The 26,851-nt window shown below is 39.6% G+C and overlaps 1 protein-coding gene and 1 long non-coding RNA gene across 2 annotated transcripts; one reads left to right on the top strand and one right to left on the bottom strand.

Annotated features, from left to right (window-relative positions):
- Window positions 1-204: 204 nt before the first annotated feature.
- On the bottom strand, window positions 205-7,932 carry LOC140730011 (uncharacterized). Its single transcript, XR_012099476.1, has 3 exons — window positions 7,896-7,932; window positions 7,685-7,798; window positions 205-612 (listed from the first exon to the last, which is right to left on the bottom strand). It is a non-coding gene; the product is annotated as an uncharacterized lncRNA (long non-coding RNA).
- On the top strand, window positions 7,924-18,105 carry LOC140730010 (otoraplin-like). Its single transcript, XM_073050167.1, has 5 exons — window positions 7,924-8,197; window positions 9,757-9,905; window positions 9,994-10,107; window positions 16,580-16,602; window positions 17,677-18,105. Coding segments are annotated over exons 1-5 (408 nt in total). The 5' UTR covers window positions 7,924-8,076; the 3' UTR covers window positions 17,678-18,105.
- Window positions 18,106-26,851: the final 8,746 nt, after the last annotated feature.

Genomic DNA, 26,851 nt, shown 5'->3' with positions numbered 1-26,851 from the left:
CCTCCACCTGGCCCTAACCCACCTGGACAAAAAAGACACATACATTCGAATGCTGTTGATAGCTGCTCCAGAACGATGGCCTCAATAATCTCCTACTTGGACTTCTGCTCTGATCAAATCCACCAGCATTAGAGACCCTTCAGACAATGATACTGATGCACCATCAATAACTCACTCTGAGACGTAAGAAGCAAGATATCGGCTTTTATTGACTGGAAGAATGAACAACACTACATCCTGGAGAATGAGGCCGGGCTCAGGCCTCAATTGCCTTTATACAGGGGTCTGTGGGAGGAGCCACAGGAGCAGTCAGTAGGGGTCTGTGGGAGGAGCCACAGGAGCAGTCCAGACAGGTATATGTAGTTCACCACAGATTCATCTGATTGGGTGACTCGCCTGGTGCTAGAGTACTGGAACAAAAGTGTTGGCAAAAGATTTCTGTCAGGATATCAAATTTAGCCAGCAGTGCTTCCTTCAGGTCAAGATAGTTGTTGTATTTCTCTTCATCCATCACAGTTGTAGGCTTTGTGCGCTTCATCTGTCAGTAGTGGCACTATCTGGCAGGTCCACTCCTCCTCTGGCCAATGCCGTAGCTGGGCCATCCTTTCGAACCTGAGGAAATAGTTCACCTTGTTGATAAAAATGCATCTTTTATGGATCTTTAAAAAGGATCTTGGGATCCTTCTGCTGGCTTTGGATATCCTTTCTAAAAGCATCATCTCCCTCTCCCTCTCCCTCTCCCCCCACCCCCACACACAGTGATGAGCCCATTTATTAGACACCAAGACATGCCATCTTTAATTACAAAAATAAACAGAACTATCTACCTTAAATACATACACAAACAGCATTTACACATTCACACATCTCGATTACTAAAGAAATGGAATACTCTGCCTTTATGGCAGGGAAGGCACAATAAAGCGAACCTGAGTGCATTAACTCTTATAAGGGCAAATGGGGAAGACATTGAAGTGCTCATACAGCTCAGTGACAGCAGAGTAACAAAGCAATGTGTGTGTGTGTGTGTGTGTGTGTGTGTGTGTGTGTGTGTGTGTGTGTATACGTGTGTGTGTGTGTGTGTGTGTGTGTGTGTGTGTGTGTGTGTGTGTGTGTGTAGTGCCTTTATTGAGTGCTCCCTGTCACATTCTACATTGCCTTTTTATTTGCCTGCTCTAGTTTACCTTTATTCATGAATTTTAAAATTCAGCACTCTACATTTGGCTGCATTAAATTTCATCAGGAATTGAGTACTTTACCAATATGTTATGTCCTCCTGAAATCTGTCACTAACCTTATTTTTTACTATATTGCCATATGTCACATCACCTGCAAACTTTAATTTGGCTCTTGAACACCCATTCCAAGGTACTCCCAAAAACTCCAAAAGTCCTAATACTGATTCTGGGAAGAGTGGGCACACTCAATACTTTCCTAAAGTCTGGAAACAAAGCTTACCATCATTATCTTTTTGTCCCACATTTCCACAGTCCAAATAAATTTAAAAGCATTTGACTTCATTCACAAATTTGTAATATGGCACTTGCCATTTGAAACTTCAAGTACACAACATCAAATACAGTACCCTCAAACACTTACTTTGTTACTTATTCAACATTTTTAACAATGGTTCACGTGTCATTACTTTCCATACTTGCAAGTTCAAAAAAATCTCTCGATAGTTGGGGATCCAGCAGATCAGCTGGCTATTGGCTTTTTTTTTAACAAGTGGAATGAGTTGATTATGCGTATACATATTTGAGTGGAGGCACTTTTCAAAAATTGAAATAATTTTCTTTTGCATAGTTTTTAATGAGCAAAGAGTTTCCTGTTACTCAACATTATTCATCAGAAGTATGGAACTTTGGTTGGTCTAATCCACAAAGTTACATTATTAATTCATAGAAACCTTAAAAAAGGACAAAAGGAGCAATTACCAAATTTTGGAATCTATGTAATGAAGAGAGATTCAAAGAACAAGGCTAACAACATAAATGGGCATATATGGAAGGGTATTATTTTATACTTCATATTTATTGACATTTTGATAACATTAGTCAATGAAGGAAGCTTGACTTGTGGAAATGAAAATAATTTGTTACCCTAGAGAGATGTGTTGGGATGCAGACATCTGCCAAAACCAGGAAATATGTCAAAAACCACTTTTAACATAAAGGTTGGACGGATATCTAAGTAACAATAACAATAAGGATTATAATCATGAAGGAAAAGTAGTCATGGTAGTTGCTCAGTAGCAAATACCAGGAGCAATCTGATGCCAGAGTAAGCAATCTGAAAGTAATACACATGCAGGCAGGAAATAAAGACTTGAATTGTAACTCAAAACTTTCATGGCTTTGGGTTGTCTCAAAGTACCTTACAAACAATGAAATATTTCTGACACGTAGGGTTTTTTGTCATCCAGAGACATTCCCTTGAGAATGAGATGATTTGCTTCCATTTTGTTTTTCGGGTTCTGCGGTTATTATGGAAACCATGAACTGCAATACAGAAAGGGCAGGAGGTGTGAAACAGGACAGGCAGGTGGGTAGTTTGTGAGTGGTTGGCCTGTTGACTCAAGGTTTTCAATACCATTACAAATGCCTCTTTACTGCTTTCAACAGTTATGAGCCAGAGAGGGTGAATATTGCATTTCTTCTAGTTAAGTGGTACGTCTATCCTTGTTCCTTTTCCCTCTATTTGTCTAGTAATCTCTTTCTGTGACAGATCTCAGAATGAAGTGAGTTTTATATTAGGGTCATAGAGCGCTACAGTGCACTATGGATGGAGATATTTCCCCTCAGATTCCCCTTAAAGGTGATAGGTGACCTTTCACTCTAAACCTATCACCTCTAAATCTAGTCCCACCCAACCTGAGGGAAAAAACCTCAATTTTGTATAATGTACCTCAAAGGCAACACCCCCCCCCCCCATTCTCCTATTCACCATTGAGTAAAGCCATATCCTATTACACCTTTCCCTATACCTCAGGTCCTCAAGCCCCATTAACATGTTTGTAAATTTTCTCTGCACTCTTTCAAGCCTATTGATATATTTCCTGTAGGTAGGTGACCAAAACTGCACATAATGCTCCAAATTTGGTCTCACTAATACCTTATACAATTGCAACATAATATCCCAGCTCTTTTACTCAGTGCCCGGATTTATGAAGGCCAATTGCCAAAAGCTCTCTTTACAACCCTATCTACCCGTGATGCCACCTTCAAGGAACTTTAGGTCCAAATTTCCAGGCCACTTTGTTCCACCACACACCTCAGCGCCTGACCACTCACTGTGTAAGTCTTACCCTGGTTTGTCCTCCCAAAGTGAGAACACATCCCATTTTTCTGGATTAAATTCCATCTGCCAGTTTTCATCCCATTAGATGGTCCAGATCACTCTGCATGATTTGATGACCTCCTCACTGTCCACTGCACCCCCAATTTAGGTGTCACCCAGAAATTTGCTGATCCGGTTTACCACATTAAAATGTTGATCCCGTTTACCACATTGTAGGATAATCAGCAGCAATTTGTACACAGCAAGCATCTATAAATATTAACGCACTAATGATCGACGTTGGTGACAATGATATACAATGCCTAGGATGTGAGAGAAAGCTTCTCTGCTGTTTTTGAAAATAGTACATTGGGATCTTCTTACACTTATTAGAGAGAACAGTTAGAATATCAGTTTTATGCCTTATCCACAGGATCTCTGAGACTTGTATTTTCTCAATGCTGTAAGGAAGTCCAGGTTTTTCTGTTCAGATCTTTGAAGTGGGACTTAACCTTCCTCTGGAGTACCTCAGGGCATTTTTTTAGGTTAAAGGTGCTTTGTTAATACAAGATGTTGCTCTTGTTATTGCCATTGCCTGAATCCTCTCACTCGTATTTAGAAACAGACTTACAAAACTAGTCAGAAGGTCAGTGTATATTTAAAATCTAGGTCCCTTGGCAAATCACGACTGCAGATTCGATGTCACAAATGCGATGTACAAATGCTCAACTAATTTAAATAGAACCAAGATTCTTTGGAATTACTATTTTATGCTTCAGTTGGCAATATCCCCAAAGAAGATATTACAGGATATACACATTAGAGCAACAGCAATTTTTGCAGCAACTTTAACACAGTAAAGACCCCCCAATGTGCATTGAAAAGCATTACCAAAGAAAAATTAACACATGGGATATATTTATAAAAAAGTCAGAAAGAGCTCGTTTTCAGAGGCAATACGAGTGAATCTGCAGATGCTGGAAATAAATAAAAACACAAAATGCTGGCAGAACTCAGCAGGCCAGACAGCATCTATGGGAGGAGGTAGTGATGATGTTTCGGGCCGAAACCCTTTGACCCTGATGAAGGGTTTTGGCCCGAAACGTCGTCACTACCTCCTCCCATAGATGCTGTCTGGCCTGCTGAGTTCTGCCAGCATTTTGTGTTTTTAGTTTTGAGAGGCATGATTTTAGGAGTGTCTCAAAAAGGATTATAGTGAGGACTATGAAGGTAAATCCTGAGTTTATGACCTATACACTAGAAAGACAAAATGGGGGGGGGGGGGGGCAATGAATGGAACTCCTGAAAAGAAGGAAGTTGTCTCTTTCACTATGGAGAGGGAAGCTCCATAATTAGTTGAGCATCACTAAGGGAGGAAGTAACAACAATTAGTGACCCTGGGCCAGTCTCTCCCCCTTCACCCATTTATAATTTTGATATTAATGATGCTGAACATCACTTTCAATTAATTAGTGAAATAATTCTAACATTAAAAAAGGGAGGGGTATCCGCTACAGTGGTAATGATTGTTGTAAAAATTCCAGTCAACCCTGGTGTTTGCAATGTGATGCCACAGCATTGACTTTTTCCTGTAATTTGAAATAGTCAAGCAAGTCACCGTGTTCAAGAATATTTTGGAATGGGTGACAAATGTGTTTTTTTCCCCCCAGAAATAATCACTTTGTATGAATGTATAATGAAAACCCACAACAATCCTTCATTTGTTGTATGTGAGGAAAATAGGCACATCCTCAGAGACTCAGCTATAAGCAACCTTAGCTCATTAAAGCTAACCCAATACCTTGCTGTTATAGCAGTGAGAACAGTAACTGGGGATGTGGATTGTGCTAATGTTACCACGGGCAAAACCTAGAAGGCAGTCTGATGTTTTCCAAATTTCAGGAACTTCACTAATTATGTTATAGTGTGCACCCATTGTTGTAAAAGAGAATTGGATTTAACTGTTAGACTTGTGGATAATCATTTTATTCTGTAATCAGGACCTAATTTGTTACCTAATTAAGTCTTCCTGTAGGCACCAATCTGTAGTTTTACTGGTGATCTTGTCAAAGCTGTACCAAATTCATGCTCAGGTAGATCAGCCTTGACTGGCCTCCAGGTGCACACCAGTTTTTTAATCAATCACCCATTATTTCGAACACCAACTCCATGTGACCTTTCAGTTTGCTCCGACACACCTATGCTGCTGGAGAGAGGATCACTTAAGTAACTGGAAACAGAAGGCAGCAAGGAGCTGCCTCGTACCTTGAGTAAGCTGATTTCCAGTATATCTGTACAGAGTTAGCTTGCCCTCTCTATAAATGAGAGGGTTTACTCTGGATACACCGGTTTTCTCCCAATCTCAAAGATCTGTTGATTTTTAGGTGAATTTTGTGATGTAAATTACACCGAGTGTATGTGGGCAGTAGGAGAATCATAGGGGATTTGATGTGTGTGTATAAATGAATAGATCATAGGGAACTAAATCGGAGAATGGGATTGATGGGATTGCTCTGTGATTTGACATAGATTCAATAGGTTAAATAGCCTCCTTTCACGTCTTAAGGAAATATGAGGAGCTCGTTGATATTGCATGAAGCAGGAATATGTAATTGGCAGTTCAATTCTTTTAACATAAATAACTAGCTTAACAAGGTTTTCATAGAGTAATTTAGGATTCTAACACTGTGCTGACTTACCTAGCCTGAGAGATGCAAGGAAAGCTATATTTCAATGGAACAGGCTAGTTAATCCATTAAGTTAGCACTGATGTTTAAGCACCATGACATAGGCCTCACCTTAGTCTTTCAAAATATTTTATCTATTCTCTTTTCTCTTATGTATGTATTTTCTTTGGAAAATATCTAGCTATTCGTTACAAACATTTTCTATTGTAGAGAGTTCCACATTCTTTAGCCATTCTCTGAATTAAGAACTTTCTCCTCATTTTCCTGATTTGATCAGTCTTGGATTGGAGGTGCTGGGATTATATATAAAAAAAGCAGAAGTGGACGATATGACTTTAGTCTCCTCTGCCTTTCAGTACTGTCATGGCTGATCTCCTTGTCCAATATCTTGTCTTCTTCTGATTACTTAGGCTTCCTTATCTTGAATGCTGCACATAATACTTGATGCTAAAGGAGAGCAAGTTTGGGCTTGTGATGATATTTCACAAGAACAAATATCCAACCAACACTATCAGAGCGTTTATAGAACAGCAGCCGCAAATAAGGTATAAGATGTGGGTTCCATTCCAGAACTGCACCCAGCCCAGGATGGCTTTCAGTAGTGGGCTGACTATAACTAACAGAGCTGAAAATTAGCCAATATAAATGCATTGAGTCGAAATGCATAAATGTAACTTCCTGACTTGAGTAAGGAGAAGCTTATTTGTCCTCTTGCATTCTCTGTTGTGTTCATAACTGTTCATGGAATCTTTGATTACAGCATCCAGATTACTTAATTCACAGTATCTGGTGCTCCTGATGCAACCTCCTCTATATTGGTGAAACCCGACATCGGTTGGGAGACAGCTTTGTCAAGCACCTTTGCTCCATCCGCAATAAAACAGAATTTCCTGGTAGCCAACCATTTCAATTCTAATCCTCATTTCCCTTCCAACAGGTTGGTCCATGGCCTCCTCTTTTGCAATGATGAGGCCACTCTCTGGTTGGAAGAACAACACCTTATATTCTGTCTATGCAGCCTCCAATCTAATGGCATGAACTTCAATGTCTCCAGCTTACAGTATTTTTTTTCTCCTTCCCTCTTCTTCATTTCCCCATTTCGGCCCACCTCTTACCCCTTCTCCTCAGCTGCCTATCACCACCCCCGGTGCCATTCCTCTTTCCCTTTCTCCCATGGTCCACACTCCTCTCCTATCAAGATTCTTTCTCCTCCAGCCCTTTACTTTCTCCATCTATCACCTCCCAACTTCTGACTTCATCCCTGCTCCCTCCCCCACCCACCTAGCTTCATCCATCACCTTCTAGTTTGTACTCCTTCCCTCCCCTCCCCCCAACCTTCTTATTCCGACATCTTCCGTCTTCCTTTCAGTCCTGACGAGGAAGGGTCTCAACCCAAAACATTGACTGTTCTTTCATTTCCATAGATTCTGCCTGATCTGCTGAGTTCGTCTGGCATTTTGTGTGTATTACTTAATTTAATCTACTTCACATGTTTTAAATATATCTAAATATGTAGCTGTGAAATATTTCTGCTTTTCCAAGCAATTAGTACTACCATATTTACTTATGTAAGTATTTACTGCAAGGTATGAAAGCTGTTTGGATAAGCAATGTAGCCCGTGTTTCATTATGCAACTCACTCTCCACAATCCCGATTATGGTATTTCAGTTTCTGTGAATTTGCATTTGAAGTTATTTTGATTAATGAAAATACTCACGGTGGTGGGAAGTTCCATCGTTGTGTTCCGGAATACGTACTGCTCAGTTACTAAAGTGCTGGGAAAATAAGCTACCATACCCATTTGATCCTCATACTGATTATCACTATAAATCTGCAACAGGGGAGCAAAGGTCACAATATGACACATAAAGAGTCAATAAGTGGTCACTGAATTGTTTTAGTTTTCTGAGTAAAGTAACTTTACTTACACTGCCACAACTGTGGGGTTATTCTGCTGCAGGAAATTGAATCAGTGGCAAATGTTTATCTAGACGTTTGGCTTCTGCTTCTGAGCGGTAAGCTTCAATTTGTTGGTCAGGAGAAATTTGATTCCAGCGACCTTAGCACACTAAGAGAAGGCAAAAAAACGTTACAAACTGCAAAACTAAAATGGCACAGATTGCCTGCCGTCTATTCCCACTTCTGTTAATCGGATTGACACAAGTCGTAGGAGCAGATTACATGGACAAACTTGCACAGAAGAAGATGTGTGCTGATGAGGAATGTAGTTGTAAGTAAATTCTTCTGATTTTTGAGACCAGAAACCTAAAAATCTCTGTTTATGTATGTCCATTGATATTGTTAATACATTCCACACCCAGCAGCTACTGCATTTATATTGTGCACACACACATTAAGTATGCTTTTGCACTTTTTTTTTAAACTTTTAAACTTGGCTTCTGTTGCTCTGGAATATTACATTGCTCCCCATTGACTTAAGGTATATGCAATCTCAGTCACTTAATATCGCTTCTTTAGCAAAATAAGGACACTTCCCTATTCAAACAATTGTTTCCTTTCTGCTGCTATTAACATGACAGTTCAAACTCAACAAAAAGGGTAAGTCTCAAAAGTATGCCAGTGGGATCTTAACATTTGCCACATTATCTGTAATTGTTGTCACTTTGCATCAAGTGATCGTGTAAAGTTATTGTCTACAAAGTTCAAAAGGGGGCTGCTTTCAGATATTTATTGCACTTCAGGGTGTTTGACAGTCTGCCCAGACATGATCAATTACAGCAATTGTTTCTTGACAGAATTTCACAGTTAATGAGAAATCATTTCTACTTAGGATTTCCGTCACCCAAGAAGAGCAAGTTCTGCTCTTTAAAAAGAAATCCGCTTTTAACCGAGCTTGCACTGTGCAGATGTGGAGCATGTTCAGGTCTCACTACCAGCTTCAGAAAATTGAGAAGTCAGGCTTCACTGATCTGTCACTGCAATTTTGCTTTTTGACAGTGCCATACTGACATTTTTAAAGAAAGGGCAAAGCAGATCAAATCCAGATTCTCAGATATTAGTTCTTCATGTTTTCTTAGCCTCTGTGTTTTATTAATCATGAGAGAAGGGCTTGTATCTGCAGAGCCTGTCATAATTTCGGGATATCCCAAAGCAATACCCTTGAAATGCAGTCATTGTTAAAGGGAATAATATGTGACAGCCAACTTATGTATAGCAAGCTCCCACAAACAGAAATGTTATATTGATCAGATAAACTGTTTCAGTGTTGTTATTTGGGAATCAGGTATTGACCAATAGACCAGGGAAAGTTTCTGTAGTTCTTTTCCAAAGTAGGTCCTCAGAATCTTTGATGTCCAGGTGGGATGTTGGTTTCACATTGCATTTTAAAGCCACTGATGTAGAAATTCACTCTCATTTGTTGCTAACAATTTCTCCAGCAGCTGCTGTGCGCTTCTCTATTTCTGCTTCTCAGTTCTATTGAAGTCAATGGATTTTGAGTACAAAACTCCAATATAGTGCAAGAAACAATTAGATCTTTCTACTCCACTATTGACAGTACAGTATTCCCCAGCACTGCTCAGGAATGTGAGGCTTTTTAGATTTTTGTTTTGTGCTCAAGTTGCTGGGGAAGGACTTGAATCCAAAACCCTATGATTCAGATATTAGATTTCCAACAACTGAGACATGGCTGACAGCCAGCACATTACTTTTTTTTCCAGAGTTGGTAAGCTTTGCAAGCTATCAGTGCTTTCGTTTTATGCTGCAGCAAAGAAAAAGTATTTCCTCTGGAGAGCAGATCAATCAAAAAAAAATCATTTTGACTTTCAGATGTTATCTCAATTGGCCAGGTGGTTGACGATTACAATGCACCAGACTGCAGATTTCTGAACCTTAAGGAAGGACAGTTACTATATGTGTACTCCAAACTGGTGCGAGAAGGTGAAAGTAGGGAGTTCTGGTCTGGCAGTTTAAGTAAAGTTACTTTACTCAGAAAACTAAAACAATTCAGTGACCACTTATTGACTCTTTATGTGTCATATTGTGACCTTTGCTCCCCTGTTGCAGATTTATAGTGATAATCAGTATGAGGATCAAATGGGTATGGTAGCTTATTTTCCCAGCACTTTAGTAACTGAGCAGTACGTATTCCGGAACACAACGATGGAACTTCCCACCACCGTGAGTATTTTCATTAATCAAAATAACTTCAAATGCAAATTCACAGAAACTGAAATACCAATCTATGTTTGTAAGCATATCAGGCTTAAGTGCACGAGCAGCTGAGAACTGGACGGCATGGTAGTGTAGTGGTCAGTGCATCGCTTTACACTACCAGCAACCCAGGTTCAATTTCCACTGCTGCCTGTAAGGAGTTCATAGGTTCTCCCTGTGACCACACAGGTTTCCTCCCACAGTCCAAAGACATAAAGGTTGGTAGGTTAATTAGTCATTGTAAATTGCCCCGTGATTAGGCTGGGATTAAGTCGAGGGACTGCTGGGCGGTGTGGCTTGAAAGTCCAGAAGGGCCCGTTCCATGCTGTGTCTTAATAAATTAATAAATAATACTCATAGCATTCAGGAGTAAAGATCTCTAAAGATTCTGAACTCTCTATAAAACTTCTCATATCATATTTAGTTGCAAGACAATGCACCCTAATTCAATTATATCTATCAAAACCTATCAATTATATTCAAAACCTTGCATGCTTCAGTGGAATCACCTCTAACTTCCAGAGAGTTTAGGACAATGTTACTCAATTTCTCCTCATTGGACAAACATCCAGTTAACTGAGTGAATCTGAACGACATTGTCCCAAGCTAATAATGGTTTTAGAAACCAAAACTACATGAGGTTTTGCCACTGACTGTTGTAAAATTGTAAAGTCGAACTGTCATAAAATTGTAGAAAGACTCCCTTGCCTTGTACCTCAAACCCTTTGCAGTAAATATCCACAGAGCAATTACTTTCTGATTGTTTGAGAAACGTTAGAAGCCCAAAGCCCCTTCCCCCTTTTGCAATAGCAAAAGCATCAACCCTTCCCCTTGCCCCACTTGCTTCTGCAAAAGCATCAACCTCCACCACCTACCATGCAAGCAATAGCAATCACCCAGAGGCCATGATCTGGAGTCGACCAAAATCTACTGTCCATCCCAAAAACTTCAACACCTCAACAGGCCCTTTCTCTCACTAATGAGGGAGAGAGAGATATATTGCTCCAGTTAAACCAAGAAGGAAGTTTAACAGCTCGCTGTTTCGATATTACTATCTATAGTGTCGGTTCTTCAAGATCCCCCTACTTGAGAACCAGCAGACTCTCTCTCACCATCGAGAGGGAGAGTGAGAGAGATTGCTCAATGCAGAGGCCTCTTGATAGCTGCGCCTTCTGTCTCAATGTTTCAATCTCCCGCGACGCTTCAGGCAGCGACATCGGCAAGGATCCACAGGGCTGCACCCCGAAGGTGCACAGCTTCCAAGAGGCTTCTAAAGATCCCAAAATGCTGGTCACTCAGTGAGTTCTGGGAGCGAGATCTCACCGCCCGTAAAGAACTTAATTTGAGCGCAGTTGTAGATCATGGACTTTCACAGCATCCCAGCCACCCTGAAAAGGAAAAAAGAGTCATGAGAACAGGAGATTTAAAATGTTGCGCGGATGAACTGGAAGAAGTTGCCCAGGTCCGCAAAAGCCTCTGGTGCGATCTTTAGCTCCTCCTACTCCAGTGGTTTTCATATTCCATATTGTACTGCTGCTCTCTCACCTGTTCATGAAACTTGGTCAAATCCTCTTGTATAGTCTTAGCCTTAGCCACCTTTCCCACTTAACCCACTGAGATTAAGATGTGTGTTTCCAATCCACCCCAGGTACTCTTGCCAACTCTTCCTCCTCCTGTTTGCTAAATTTTATAATGTTACAGTAAAGCTTGTTTGTTGGGTTATTTTAGATTGGGTATTAAACCTTTGTCTAATGCTTGAACTTTAAACCATTGAGCTGAGAACCTTTGAATAATAATAATCTGCATTCCCATTCTTTCCACCAAAGAGCATAGCCTCACATTTCCCCACATTATATGCTGTCTGTTACTTCCCTGCTGATTTACAGAAACTGTTTATATCCTCTGTCATATCCTCTCCACTTGTTTTTGTATTTTCATGAAGTTTTGCTCCAGCACATAGAGCCTTTTCATCCATGTCATTCATTTAGAATCTATTTTCCCGATTTTCTGTATTCCATTTGTTATCCACTCCTTGCAAGGGTTTCTCTTTTTCAGATGCAGTGTGGGAGGTGGAGGTGACATTAGGGGCCTCTGTGCAACTATACAGTTGGGGAAGACTGATAGCTTTGCAATTTTATTATAGAGATAATCGACTGATCAACTACCGGTTGGGAAACAAAGCACTATCTGGGCAACATTCCTGGTTTTGGGCTTCAATGGCAAGCTCAAGGCAGGAATCATCTTCTGTGGGAGTGCCTACCTTTGTATTTGTCCCATAATATAACTATCAACACTCTAGGAGTCACCATTGACAAGAAAATTAACGTGGCTGCAAGAACCCATCAGAACTTGGCTGTTACATGTTGAGTGATCCAATTGCTGACTCTCCAAACCCTCTCCAACATCAATAACACATAAGATCATAAGATGTAGGAGCAGAATTAGGCCATTTAGCTTATCGAGTCTGCTCTGCCATTTCATCTTGGCTGATCCATTTTCCCTCTCAGCCCCAATCTCCTGCCTTCCCTTATATACCTTATGCCCTGGCCAATCTAGAATCTGTCAGCCTCTGCCTTAAATATACTAAAGAGTTGGCCTCCACAGCTGCCAGTGGCAATGAATTCCATAGATTCACCACCTTCTGGCTAAAGAAATTCCTTCTCATCTATGTTCTAAAAGGATGCCCTTCTATTTTGAGGCTGTATTGTCTGGTCTTAGACACTCCCACAATAGGAAATAACCTCTCCACATCCACTCTATCAAAACCTTTCAGCATTCAATAGGTTTCAAATGGGTCACCCCTCATTCTTCTAAATTCCAGTGAAAACAGGCCCAGAGCCATCAAACGCTCTTCATATGACAAGCCATGAAATCCTGGAATAAGTTTTGTGAACCTCCTTTGAGCTCTCTCCAGTTTCAGCCCATCCTTTCTAAGATAAGGGGCCCAAAACTGCACACAATACTCCAAGTGAGGCCTCACCAGTGCTTTACAACGTCTCAACATTACATCCTTGATTTTATATTCTAGTCCTCTTGAAATAAATGCTATCATTGCTTTTGCTCTCCTCACTACAGACTCATTCTGCAAATTAACCTTTAGGAAATCCTACACAAGGACTCCTAAATCCCTTTGTGCCTCTGATTTTTGTATTTTCTCTCCATTTAGAAAATAGTCAACTCTTTCATTTCTTCTACCAAGTTCATAACACATCCCAACTCTGTATTCCATCTGCCATTTTTTGCCCATTCTCCTAATTTGTCTAAGTCCTCTGGAGCCTCTTTGCATCCTCAAAACTACCTGCCCCTCCACCTATCTTCATATTGTCTGTAAACTTTGCAACAAAGCCATCAATTCAATTATTCAAATAATTGACATATAACGTAAAAAGAATCAGACCACTGTGGAAGAGCACTAGTCATCAGCAGCCAACCTGAAAAGGTTCCCTTTATACCCACTCTTTGCCTCCTGCCAATCAGCCACTGCTTTATCCATGCTAGAATCTCTCCTGTAATACCATGGGCTTGTAGCTTGTTAAATAGCCTTAGATGTGGCATCTTGTCAAAGGCTTTCTGAAAATCCAAGTACACAACATCGACTGACTCTCCCCTGTCTAACCTGCTTGTTATTTCTTCGATGAATTCCAACAGATTAGTCAGGCAAGATTTTCCCTTGAGGAAATCATGCTGACTATGGCCTATTTTATCATGTGATCCATGTACCCCAAAGCCGTATCCTTAACAATCGACTCCGACATTTTCCCAACCACTGAGGTCAGACTAATTGGCCTATAGTTTCTTTTCTTCTGCCTCTCTCCCTTCTTGAAGAATGAAAATATGCAATTTTTCAGCCTTCCAGAAGCATTCCAGAATCTAGTGATTCTTGAAAGATCATTACTAATTACTAATCATTACTAATGCCTCTACAATCTCTTCAGCAAACCTCTTTCAGAATCCATCTGTTCCAAATGCTTATCTATGTTTAGACCTTTCTGTTTCCCAAGCACCTTCTCTCTACTTATGGTAACTTCACACACTTCATGACCTCTGACACTCTGGAACTTCCACCACACTGCAAAGGTTTTCCACCGTGAAGACTTATTTATTCAGTTTGCCCACAATTCAGCTGTCCCCAATTATTACTTCTCCAGTATCATTTTCCAGTGTTCCGATATCCACTCTTGCCTCTCCTTTACACTATATATCTGAAGAAACTTTTATCCTTTTCAATATGATTAGCTAGCTTCCATCTTTACTTTCTTAATGACATTTTAGTTGCCTTCTGTTGGTTTGTAAAAGCTTCCCAATCCTCTAATTTCCCACTAATTTCTGCTCTATTACATGCTCTTTCTATGGCTTTTATGCTGGCTTTGACTTCCCTTGTTAGCCACGCCTGTGTCATCATGCCTTTAGAATACTTTTTCCTCTTTGTGATGTATCTATCCTGTGCCTTCCAAATTGCTTCCAGAAATTCCAGCCATTGCCACTGTGGTGTCATCTTTGCCAGTGTTTTTTTCCAATCAATTCTAGCCAATTCCTCCTGTATGCCTCCAAGTTCTTTTACTCCACTGTACTAAGTCAGGAGTGTACAAAATTCTAAACGTTTGCATGAGTGTAACTCAATGAAGGTTCAAGAATCTCTATAATATCCTGGCAAAGACCTGCACCCTGAAAAATTGCTTTCTGTGCCACTATCACATAGATAGATTCAATCTGCCACTCACTGGCACTTCATGTACTGTAGACAGGTTCTTCGGCACGGACAGAAGGAAGATCATCCTCCTACACTTCCCTTCCTTGCTGTGCAGCAGCTGTCAAAACCTGAGGGAGGCTGCATGATTAAAGAGCTTAGGACATGTAGCTCATCAACAGTAAATGAACCTTCACAGTACTGTAATGCAGTGCCTCCCCAGAAAAGAGTACATAGCTGTGTAATGAATCATGGGAGACTACATCCCTGTTCTGATTAAATGTGTAGTGCCATCAATGGAGCCAGAAGAAAGAATATGTTAGCATTGGAGAGGGTCCACAGGAGGTTCATGAGAAGGATGCCAAGAATGAAAGGGTTAACACATGCAGAGCACTTGATGGCTCTGGGCCTGTACCTGTTGGAGTTTAGGAGACTGTGGGTGGATCTCACTGAAACCTATCAAATATTGAATGGCTTAGATAGAATGGATGAGGAGAGGATGTTTCCTACAGTGGGAGAGTCTAGGACCAGAGGACACAGTCTCAAAATAGAAGAATGCCCCTGTAGAACAGAGATGAGGAGAAATTTCTTTAGCCATATGGTAGTGAATCTGTGCAATTCATTGCCACAGATGGCTGTGGAGGCCAAGTCATTGGATATACTTAAAGTGGAAGTTGATGGAATCCTGATTAGTAGGGTGTCCGAGGTTATGGAGAGAAGGTGGGAGATCTGAGTTGAAAAGTATCATAAATCAGCCATGATGGAATGGCAGCACAGACTCGATGGTCTGAATGACTGAATCCTCATCCTATGTCTTATGGTGTTATTCATGCCAATTTATTACCCAAATCCATGCACTCTTATCTGGTGCAGTAATCTAATCTGTGAATTCTGTTGTATTGGTGCTTAGATACTTTTTAAAAATTTGGTAATGGCTTTGCTTTTGGAATTTGGGAACTGAATTTGAAAAAAATGATTGTAGCTACTGGTTTTGCATTACCACAGTAGCATATACTTTATACATGTTGTCCTTCCTGATGTTTAAATATAAATTCATAACATCTTTTGTTTTATTCAATATTTTGCCTCTTTTCAGTATAAATTGAGGTTAATTTTTAGGCCAGCAATGAAACAAATGAATGGTTTCATGCAGTGAAAATGAGTTTGTTGGCTGTGAAAATAAATAAGCAAATATTTTGATAAAGGACATTTAATTAATACTAGTTAAGAAAAACTATAAAACAACAATCGTAATAAATATTATTAATGACTCTTTGAAATGTGGCAGATTGCCTTCAATTGTGTGGAATTTAAAAAAATAAATTGAATTTAATTCTCCTTAGTCCTTGCCATGAGGTTTGCTCTCTAAGCTTGAAATTTAATGATTTACTCCAATAGATTCTGTAAGGTCTACAGTAGACATGCTATTAATCAGAAATGGACCTTGCATAATTATAAGAATATGTAACATACCAGGCCTTTACTATATGTTAGCCTATTTCTGAACTGTTCAATACAGTTCTAAAAATTGCTGATATTATTTATTCTGTGCAGTCTTCAAAAAATCCTTCATTGCAACATACTTCTGTATTAAAGTTAATCAGACTCATGTGGGAAATGCATTGATTTTCCCTGTATAATGACCCTGGATTTTCCTTCTCCACTGATTGATGTATTATAATCACTATGGTTAAGTGTGTCATCTGTAATTGGTTTTGGAATCTGATGCATTCTATTTTAACTTTCCATCAGGCTATCGACTTCTACTGTGACTACCGTAGATTCCGGACTACAGAGCGCACCTGATTTTTAGCCGCTGGCACTAATTTTAGAAATAAAATCATTTTTTTAAATGTAAAGGCCGCACCGGATTTTAGGCCGCACCGGATTTTCGGCCGCAGGTGTCCCACGTTGTAATATGAGATATTTACACAGAAAGATATTACACGTGAGGATTTTTTTTAACTTTTAATTAAATCCATATGGTAACAAAAACAAATACATATTGCAAATGCTTTTTTTCGAACCGTGCCCGTACGCGGCTACTTTTAAATATACGTTGCGTATACTTCTTTACTGAACAACATTCCAATATCTCCTAACGACTGGTAAAAAATATATATACTGCAGCCTACCAGGAAAAGTTATTGATACCTTTAACTTAAAAGCAGAGTTCGCTCGGATCCAAAGCCGCTCGCGTAATGCCGCTCCCCCCCTCCTTTCCGTTTCATCGCAAACGGCATTTAAAAGCAGATTTCGCTCGGATCCAAAGCCGCTCCGCCGCTCGACCCCCTCCTTTCCGTTTCATCGCAAACGGCATTTAAAAGCAGATTTCGCTCGGATCCAAAGCCGCTCGCGGAATCCGCTCCCCCCCTCCTTTCCGTTTCATCGCAAACGGCATTTAAAAGCAGATTTCGCTCGGATCCAAAGCCGCTCCGCCGCTCGACCCCCTCCTTTCCGTTTCATCGCAAACGGCATTTTCCCACAAGACGCCGCGAAACCGGGTGTGTCGTCATAGCATCCCGCGATGTAGTACAGAAAACAAATATAGTTTAAACTAAGAGGGTAGGTAGCACAATGCTTCGAGTGTTTTCCATGTTGATGAGGGTGAGTACAAATGACTGATTTACAATAATTTAATTGTGAAAGTGCGCTTGATTTATCGTACAATTTCATTGGACCTCTGTGAACTACTCATCAATTTTATTGGTCTACTGTTACGAGGCAAAATGTTTACGAGGCGGCATGAAAAAAAAATGCATTAGCCGCTCCGGATTATTGGCCGCAAAGTTCAAAGCTGTTCAAAATGTGGGAAAAAAGTAGCGGCTTAAAATCCGGAATCTACGGTAATTCCAATGACCTACTCATCATACTGTGCAATCAAAGGAAAAAAATGCAGAACAAATTCAATTTAACTGAGAAGTTTGTTCAGTTTCTTGCAGCTAAAAGCATTAGATTTTTTAAAAAGAAATGTATAATGCTAAAGGCTGAAGACTAGTAGAGAAGACTATAAAGCCAATCTTTTTGGCCTTTCTGTGATTTTATTTACTTGTTCAACAAACCACGAGTAATACATTTATTTTTCCATTAGTTCAAACCATTTTGTTCAATGTTTTATCAAATATTCAGTTAATATGTAAGGCAGTTAATGTTTAAGCATCTGTATAGGAACAACCAATGGATAAAACATTGCACTTGAAAAAGTTTCCTTACAACCTGAATGTCATCAGTTTTCTTAGAACTCTATCTGCTTGATTTCACATGGTTGGTCAGATAGATTAATTATACTTAGTGTTTGAAAAGCCTGCTGCAATGCAAACAAAATTAAAGCATATTTACTTTGCTAAATCCTCTTGTATGTATATATGTGGGTGTCTGTGTGTGCATGTATGTGTGTGCATATGTCTCTGTGGGAGGGGAAAGGGTCAGCTTTATCATGATGACTTGCAGGGAACAGATGGCTGCTGTCTGCCAATATGCTGTATACAAAGGTTGCTAATCTCCATCTATCATTAACATCTGACAATCTTTGCTCGTGAATGGAAACAGTTGATGACAACTGCGAAATAGTGAGTAAAGTGATAGCCTAGATTGCGCTGACAACCAGTGGATGGTTCTGAAGAGAAATAGTGGCCAGCAATGTTCCAGGCTTGCAACATAAAAGTGTAGAACACACTGAAAGTCAGATACCTGTGCACTATTGAACAAGATGATAAATTTGTATTATACTGAGATGGTGGTCTGACTTGCCAACATTATACCAATCATGGCTGTAGTATCTGGTTCAACTCATACACTTACTATATATATATTTATAACAATGCTTTAAATTAATTTACAATTGGACCTGGTTTAAATGCATCATTATATTTTGTTATAGTTTTATTATTGAAATATTTTAAAATTTTCATTCAGCTGTTTCTGTATATTTTTTGATCATCAAGAATATACAGAAATAGAGGAAAAACCTTCCTGACAGCAGCAAACTGCTCGTATAAAAAGACTGGTGGATTATAAAAGCTGAGAGAGATGAATGGGAAGGTTTAGTGGTATCCAGCCAAATGTGGTTCTAACCTGTGCCATGCATTAGGATGCCTAATTTGCACCATGTGCGCAATTTCTTTGTGCAGGTGAGATCCAACTTTGATTATGCCTCAGGTCACCAACTTTAACTATATATTGGGATCTTCCAGGAAATGGAAGGTTGTCATAGATCTCCTTCAGTAATTTATAATGTAATTATATAATTATGCAATCATACAATGGAACTTTTCACCTATGAACCAGAAATTCCTTTAAGTGAACAATACCTATACTCAATTTTAACCTGTGGCATCATCTCATATAAAACCAGAAAGTCTTAAGAACTCAGCAGGTCAATTAGCACCTGTGGAAGTTAAAGGTATAAATCAAGGTTTTGGGTTGAGACCCTCAGCAGGACTGATGAGGGAACAGAAAAAACCTGCCAGTATATGGCACTATGGAGTGTGACAGTGGCTGCTGGAGATAGATTCTCATATTCATGCCATAGTTGTTGTTATTCCCCTCTGTGCCTTTTGGTGCATCAGGCAGCAACCTTACCATTTCTCTAGCATTTGTCTGCTTCTTACGAGGCCAAGTTGCTAGCTCGGCGCTCAACCCAGCACGGATGGAAAGCGTGCAAGGAGCTGGCTGAATATGAACCAGGGGCCATTCGCCTTGAAGTCTGGTTCTGATGCCACTGCATCATGGGCTGGCTATTAACGTCATAGAGAGGAGGGAAATTTCTTCAAAGTTGGCATACCTTAACTACACTAGGTGTATAATGCACTGATTGCAGCAAAAAAGGTAAAATGCAAATCAAACAATACTGTTTATTTTGTTTCATTGATTTTCAATGGTTGCCTTTTTTGAAGTTTCTTGGGCTTTGGAACTGAATTCTACTTTATTGTGTTTTTTTCCATGGTTTCATATGAAGTACATCACTTTTCAAGCCTTGAAATACATATGACACATATATACAAAATAATGGATACAGTTCATCACTCTGGAACACATACTTCCTGGAGAAGTTATGCTGGAGAGAAATTGGAATTTTGGCTGATTGTAAAAATAAATTAACTTCTTTCTTACCTTATGTCAGTCAGTTCTCTAACAATGAAGTCAGTGGGGGAAAGAGCAGTCTCCAATCAAATTAACTATGCGTTAACAGAAAAATTGAGCTTAAAATAATTCATCATTGTAGGCAACAACAATGTAACACAGTGGTAATGTCAGTCACTATCCAATAGGGTTGCATTGGTGCTGAGAAATTAAACTGGAAGGTAACTTTACTGAGATTTCTCTATTATTATATCACAGCCCAGAGTGGAATTTTCTGTCCAAAATCACATCAAAAGCACCTCCTGTCGATTTCCACTCAGATGTGCACACTTATGGTTATCTGGCATAAATAGCTGGAGTCTAAGCTGTGATTTAAAGGTTCTACTGTGGAACAGGGTCAACAGAAACCCCGATAAAAGGAAAACACCTGGCAGAATTTCAGTAAGATATTAAGAACACCTCAGAGCTTCATGTATCATTTCATTTCTGGATCCTTGTATATTTTTGAAAATGACACAACCAAACAACCAATATTCTGAGTTTATAAACAGCATATCCTGAGACTGTTGGCATAGAAGAAACTGTAGATGCTGGTAAACTGGATCAACTCACACAAAATGCTGGAGGAACCAGCAGCATCTAGGAGGGAAATGAACAGTTGATATTTCAGCCCAAGATTTATCATCAGGACTGGAAAGAAAGAGGACAGAAGCCAATATAAAAGGGTAGGTGGAAAGGGAAGTCCCTACGGGTGATAGGTGAATCCAGGTGGGGAGAGGGTGAAGAGAATAATGTGAGAATCTGGTCGGTGATAGATGGGTAAAGCAAAGCCTGAAGAAGAAAGAATCTGGTACAGAGGACAATAGACTATGGAGTAAAGGGAGGAAGGTAAAGCTGATTGACAGGTCATGAGGATAGGTGGGGGGGGGGGGGCAGAAGAGAAGAGGTAATGGGACCACAGGGATAAGAGAAGACCAGGGAGGAGGAGACAGGGTTTGGAAAAATGGGAGTGGTTACCAGAAGATTGAGAAAATTGTTCATACCTTCAGATTGGAGACTACCAAAACAGAGTATGAGGTATTACTCTTTCAGTCTGGATCTGGCTTCAAGATACCAGGGTGAGAATGGGAAATGGACTTAAAATGCCTGGCCACCAGGAGATCCTGTCTGTTGTGGTGGACAAAGTGAAAATTCTTGACAAAGCAATCTCCCATTCTGTAAATGATCTCATTGATCTAGAGGAGGTGCAACAGGAGGTACAATAAAAGACCCTGATAAATTCACATGTGAAGTGCCTCCTCACCTGGAAGAACTGTTTCAGGAACTGAATAGTAGTGAGGGAAGAGGAATTGGGGCAAGTGTAAAAATTAGCACTGTAGCAGGGATAACTGCCTGAAGCCTTGCCACGAGCAATTCCTGCCAAATTTTAGGCAGGTCAGTAAGTTGATACTGCAAGAATATAGATTGACTAATTGCTTATTCAGTTATGCTTCTCAATTTTAAAGCGTTTTTATAATATTTTCATTTTTTTCTTTATAATGTAGAAACTAATTAAATCAGTTACATTTTATTGTGTTATTTGAGCACCACCTAGTGACAATTAAGTTGATGTTCAAGATTAAATTGTAAGATTGTCTAAACATGTTTTAGTCATAATCATCCTTAATCTCATGTATCCCAAAGGTCCAGATAAGAACATACATTGTTGTAGAAAGTGAACATCCATATATTAAGTGCCACACCTAATTTTGATCTTGCCTGGAGTACATAGTACTAGAGATTGTTTCCAGACTAATTAACATCTGATGGGAATTTTGACTGCATTCCTATGTCTACTATTCACATTAACATGCCTGATGTCTTGCCAGTGTCAGGCAAATAGTATTCCAAATAATATCATCATTCATATAACATACCTTTCTGAATTTACCAACATATATTGGAGCAGAATTAAAAACACCTTGGAATAGTCTTATTATAAATAGGAACACACTGGGTTAGTTTACTAGCTCATATCTGTGATGGATGATTCCTTTGTCTGCAACTTGTTAGTATGTCTTTTTAGTTTAGAGGAATTGTATCTATGTTTTGGATATCTTTTATGCTTTGTGAATTTTGCTTTATGTTTTAAAAATAGGTTGTGTTTTATAAATGGTTTGAAACTTAGAAATTTTAAGAAATCCTCTGTGAGGTTTAAATTTCTTTAAAGAGTATTATTTGGATTTAAATGTGCAGCACTGAAAATAACTAAACTGTTTTAAACTGCCTTGTTAGCTGGACGTATCTTCTCCCTGCTAGGGAGAGAGAACCCAGCACTCGAATAGTGCAAATTGGCAACTAAGCTCACCAGGAAGAGTAAACAGGGAAGTGAACTAGCCTTTGAAGATTGGGTAGTTACAGTATAATTTCCCTTTAGGTAGAGTACTTGTGGCTATTTATATCCGATAGGGCTTAAGTTCTTTATTTGAATTTAGAACTTCAAGCAAACCCAAAACTTTCACGGTCATAACTTAGCATCTCTGATGAGCAAGCGTATATGCTGGCTCAGTTTCCAAGGCTAACCTCACTGAGACAGTTATCATCACTGAGACATTCTCTGGGGAAACCTTCAGCCGCATGTCAGATCTGGATTGTTCTCTGCATCTCCAGTGTATCCTCTCAGATAAAAAGACATTCTGTACAGGCAGCTCTGAGTGGTTTTCTTTTAAAGGTATATTTTCCACTGCTATAGTTGACAGTGTCCTTGAATACATTTCATCTATTTCTCACACCTCTCAACTAATCCCTTCACCTCCCAACCAGAACAAGTCAACAGATCATTCTTCCCAATTTCCAGCACTTCACTATAATTCCACCCTCAGATATATCATTACCTCCACTTCCTTTTTAACATTCCAAAATGACGGTTCCCTTCAGACACCCTGGTCCACTCTTCTATCTCCACAGATCATTTCTTTTCTCACAATATTTTCTTATGCAGCTATATGTGAAACTCTTGCTCTTTTAACTCAGCCCTTCTCATCATCCAGTGATACAAAAAGTCCTTCCAGTGATTCATGTCCGCTTCTAATCTTGTAATATGTATTTGGTGCCCACAGTGCGGTCTCCTTAACATTGGAGAAACCAAATGCAGACTAGCTGACTACTCTGCAGAACAGTCAGCAGGGTGACCCTGAGCTTCTAGTCTTCTGTCACTTTAATTCTCCATTCCATTTCTGCTCCACCCTATCTGTATGTGCACCATTCCAAGATGACTGCAATCAAAGTCAAAGTGAAGTTTACGGTCATATGCACAGGTACATGTATGCACAGGTGCAGTGAAAAATATGCGGCATCATCACAGGCACATACCATCCTGTAAAGAGCATTCATAAGAAAAACATCAATCAAACATAAATGATACATAATTCTTACAAGAAAACACAATTAGAACAAAACAAAAAAAAACTAAGTCCATTTTAGTGTAAAGAGTCGAAGGTGGTCATAGTGTTGCTACGTTGTAATGACAAGGGTTTTGCCAGTTGGTTCAGGACCCAATTGTTTGAAGAAAAGTAGGTCTTAAACATGGTGGTGTGTGACTTAAGGGTTCTGGACCTCCTGTGCAATGGTAGATGTGAAAGAATGGCGTAGCATCTTTGATGATAGTAAGTGCTTTCTTTTATTTGAGTAGAAGGAAGTTCCATTCTTACAATGTGCATATTGTTGTGGATCATGAGATAAATCTCCTTCAGATGAAGGTCATGTTCCCAGGAAGCGTGTATTAAGCCTTCATCCCTTAGAATCTGCACAGCTGGATATTTTCAGCAGCCAGCACTGCTAGAGTATTGGATCCCGGGCAAAGGCCAACAATAAGTACACAGGAACAGTGTATTTATGGAAAGCGGTATTGGTGTTCTGAAGATAAGACTTTATTGCCTGTATTTATTTGTCTGCAATAAATTCCCTTTAAGCATATGTGAAGACTTTATTTTGCAGTCAGCAGCCAGTACTGGAAGAACAGCATCAGGGTGACTCGAAACCTGATGATTATGGGGTGGAGCTGGAACAGAAGAAAGAAGAAGATTATTGGGGAATATTGTGTTCATGAATGCCTTCTTCCAGTGAGCAGAGGAAGCAGTCATTGGATGTATAGGAAAGAGAGGACTTCACAGGAGAATAATGATCTTTGTAAGGACCCCCACCACTCAGGATGTGCTCTCTTATTGTTACCATGAGGAAGGAGGTACAGAAGCCAAAGGCTGAGTGATTCAAGAACAGCTTCTTACCCTCTGCCATCCGATTTCTAAATGGACATTGTACCCATGAACACTATCTCACCACATTTTAAAATTTATTTCTGTTTTTGCACTACTTATTTGAACTTAACCATTTAATATAAATTACTGCAATTATTTTTCCCATATTTATCATGTATTGAATAGTGCTGCTGCTGCAATGTTCACACATTTAACGACATATGCCAGTGATATTAAACCTGATTCTGGCCCTGCAAAAAAATCCCCATTGCTAGCTGTAAAATCCCTTCCACATTCCCAACTCTAATGGTTTAGTTATCAGCCAGGCAAGGAAAAAGGTACATACAATTTTTGCAGGTCTACCTGCATACAGTAAATATTCCAAATGTCTGCATTTCCTAATACATAGCACCTTACTTAAAGACTCAGATATCTCCACAAATACACTTTTAGTGAGAATCTCCTCTGTGCAGGTGTAAATTGTTATGGGTTCATCAACTTGACGAGTCTTGTGAGACATAAAATTTCTTTCGGCATTGGTTCATTGTGTGTGTACTCTGAGTTCCAAAGAAGTGAACTGTGACATTCCTGCCACTGTTGAGTTTGGCAGGTCACAATAACCACAATACACAGAATTTTCATCCTAGCATGTATCTTATTGACCAGGACATGCACAACTACCTGATTGATTGTGGTAACACTTTCCGCCTTCCCTTCAGTCGCTTTCCTGTATGGCAGTAACAGCATGTGTTTTGCTGTATGTCTACAATATGGAATGGACATTTAAGGGCTAATATCCTTCTTTGAAATCTCTGCAGTGAAGTGTCGAGAGACACAAATATTCTTAATTTGTAATTGATTTCAAATGCGGGGCTCATTTTTCCTACCGAACACTGAGGAACACCATAGAAAATTACAGGAGGACTTAATTAAACTTTCAGAATTGGCATACAACTGGAAAATAATGTTCAATTAGTTAAGTGCAAAGTGTTTCTGATATGGAAGATCTCCAATGAGGCACACACCTAGGTGTTGAAAATGAATGAAGAGATCTCAGAAAAGAAATACACAATTTATTAAATGTTGAGCCACGGATTAGCAAAACAATAAAAGCCATAAAAATCAATAGAATTTATGACTGGAGGGCTAAAATTAAAGAAGCAGTGATGTTATACAAAATGTGTATTAGACCTTGAACAGATACACTAAAAATTTAGCATGTCAGCAACTGTCTTGTACAGTCTTGCTTACCATATTTTGGAAAAGATAGAGAGGAGACAAGAACCATGAGGATATATTTATCAAGGAAGAATGAACAGACATGGTCTCTTTTCTCTGGAGAAAGGAAAGATAAAGGGAAAGGCTTACAGACTTCTTTAAAATGATTAAAGTTGTTTTTTAAGGAGTGCATACAGAGAAGATGGCGAAGAGCATACTTAAAGATGATCAATGTAACATTTTTGGGTGATGAGGTTTCTTCCTGATTCCCTAGTAGATTTCATTACCAAAAATAGTAGTGAAATGTGGAACTTGTTACCTAGGGAACAGTGAGGTAAGGTGGACATTTGATGGAAAAGGCGGCTCAGCTGATAGATTTAGGAAAAGCATGGGGAAATTTCAGTGAAGTATGAATGCTAATATGGACACCTTGCTCTAAGCAAACAATTTCACCTCAGTTATTATATTGGGCTTACAGCCCCTTATCCTTGACTCCTTAATCAGGGAAACATCTTCCATGCACCCACCGCAAAAATTTTGTTTATTTCATTGCCTGTCATTCTTATAATCTTTTGGGAATAGATGCCAAGTCTACTCAGTTTCTCCTTGTATTACTATCCCAGGAACCTGGTGATTCTGGTAAGTCTTTGCTGCACTCTTTGTAGTAGGCATGCCCTTTCTTGGGCAAGGTGACCAAAACTGCATGCAGTATTCCAATGTTTAATCAACAAGACCCTATATAATTTTAGTAAGGGTCCCTACTCCTGTAAGCCTTCCCAATTGCCTGCTGAATCTGCATATCAGCTTTCAGTGACTTGGATGCAAGAATGCCTGGCTCCCCTTGGTTATCGATATTTCCAAATCAGCAGCCTGCTGTGATCTTCAGGCAGGACATCGAGAGTGACTTTAATCAGATCATGAGACCTGGGAGCAGAATTAGGCCATTCAGCTTATGGAGTCTGCTCCGTCATTCGACCATGGCAGATTTATTTTCCCTCTCAATCTTAACCTCTATGGACAAAGAAGTCTGGTAATGCCCTGACTAAGAGCACTCACGCTACAGCATCAGATGTTTATGGCCGTTTATGGGACAGCATTACAGAAATCTACATTAATCTTCTGTAAAATGGGGATGAGTCATTGACAAATTCATAGAGTTCTGTTTCTTTTAGGGTAAAATATTGTCCATTTGAATGATGTAAGGGGTGTGATGGTATGCGTTCATTTGCCGACCTGGTTTCAATAAAAAATGCAGTTATCAAACCTTAAGACACTGTAAAATGTTCTGATTTGTATAAGATTTCATTCACAGTCATTGCCATGCACACTGTTCCTTCCACTTTCAAACCCTACAAAATTTTTCAACATCATTACTCTTGTGATGAGCCATTAGAGGAGGTGATAGGTAGGAGTTATAGGGAGGTAGTCGCCCCTGTATTGCAGGATGTAGGCAGCTGGTTAGCTGACAAAGGGAATAGGCAGCCATTGG

Source organism: Hemitrygon akajei, chromosome 7, assembly GCF_048418815.1.
Source record: "Hemitrygon akajei chromosome 7, sHemAka1.3, whole genome shotgun sequence".
Taxonomy (NCBI): Eukaryota; Metazoa; Chordata; class Chondrichthyes; order Myliobatiformes; family Dasyatidae; genus Hemitrygon; species Hemitrygon akajei.
This window is presented reverse-complemented; position numbering and strand designations above follow the sequence as displayed.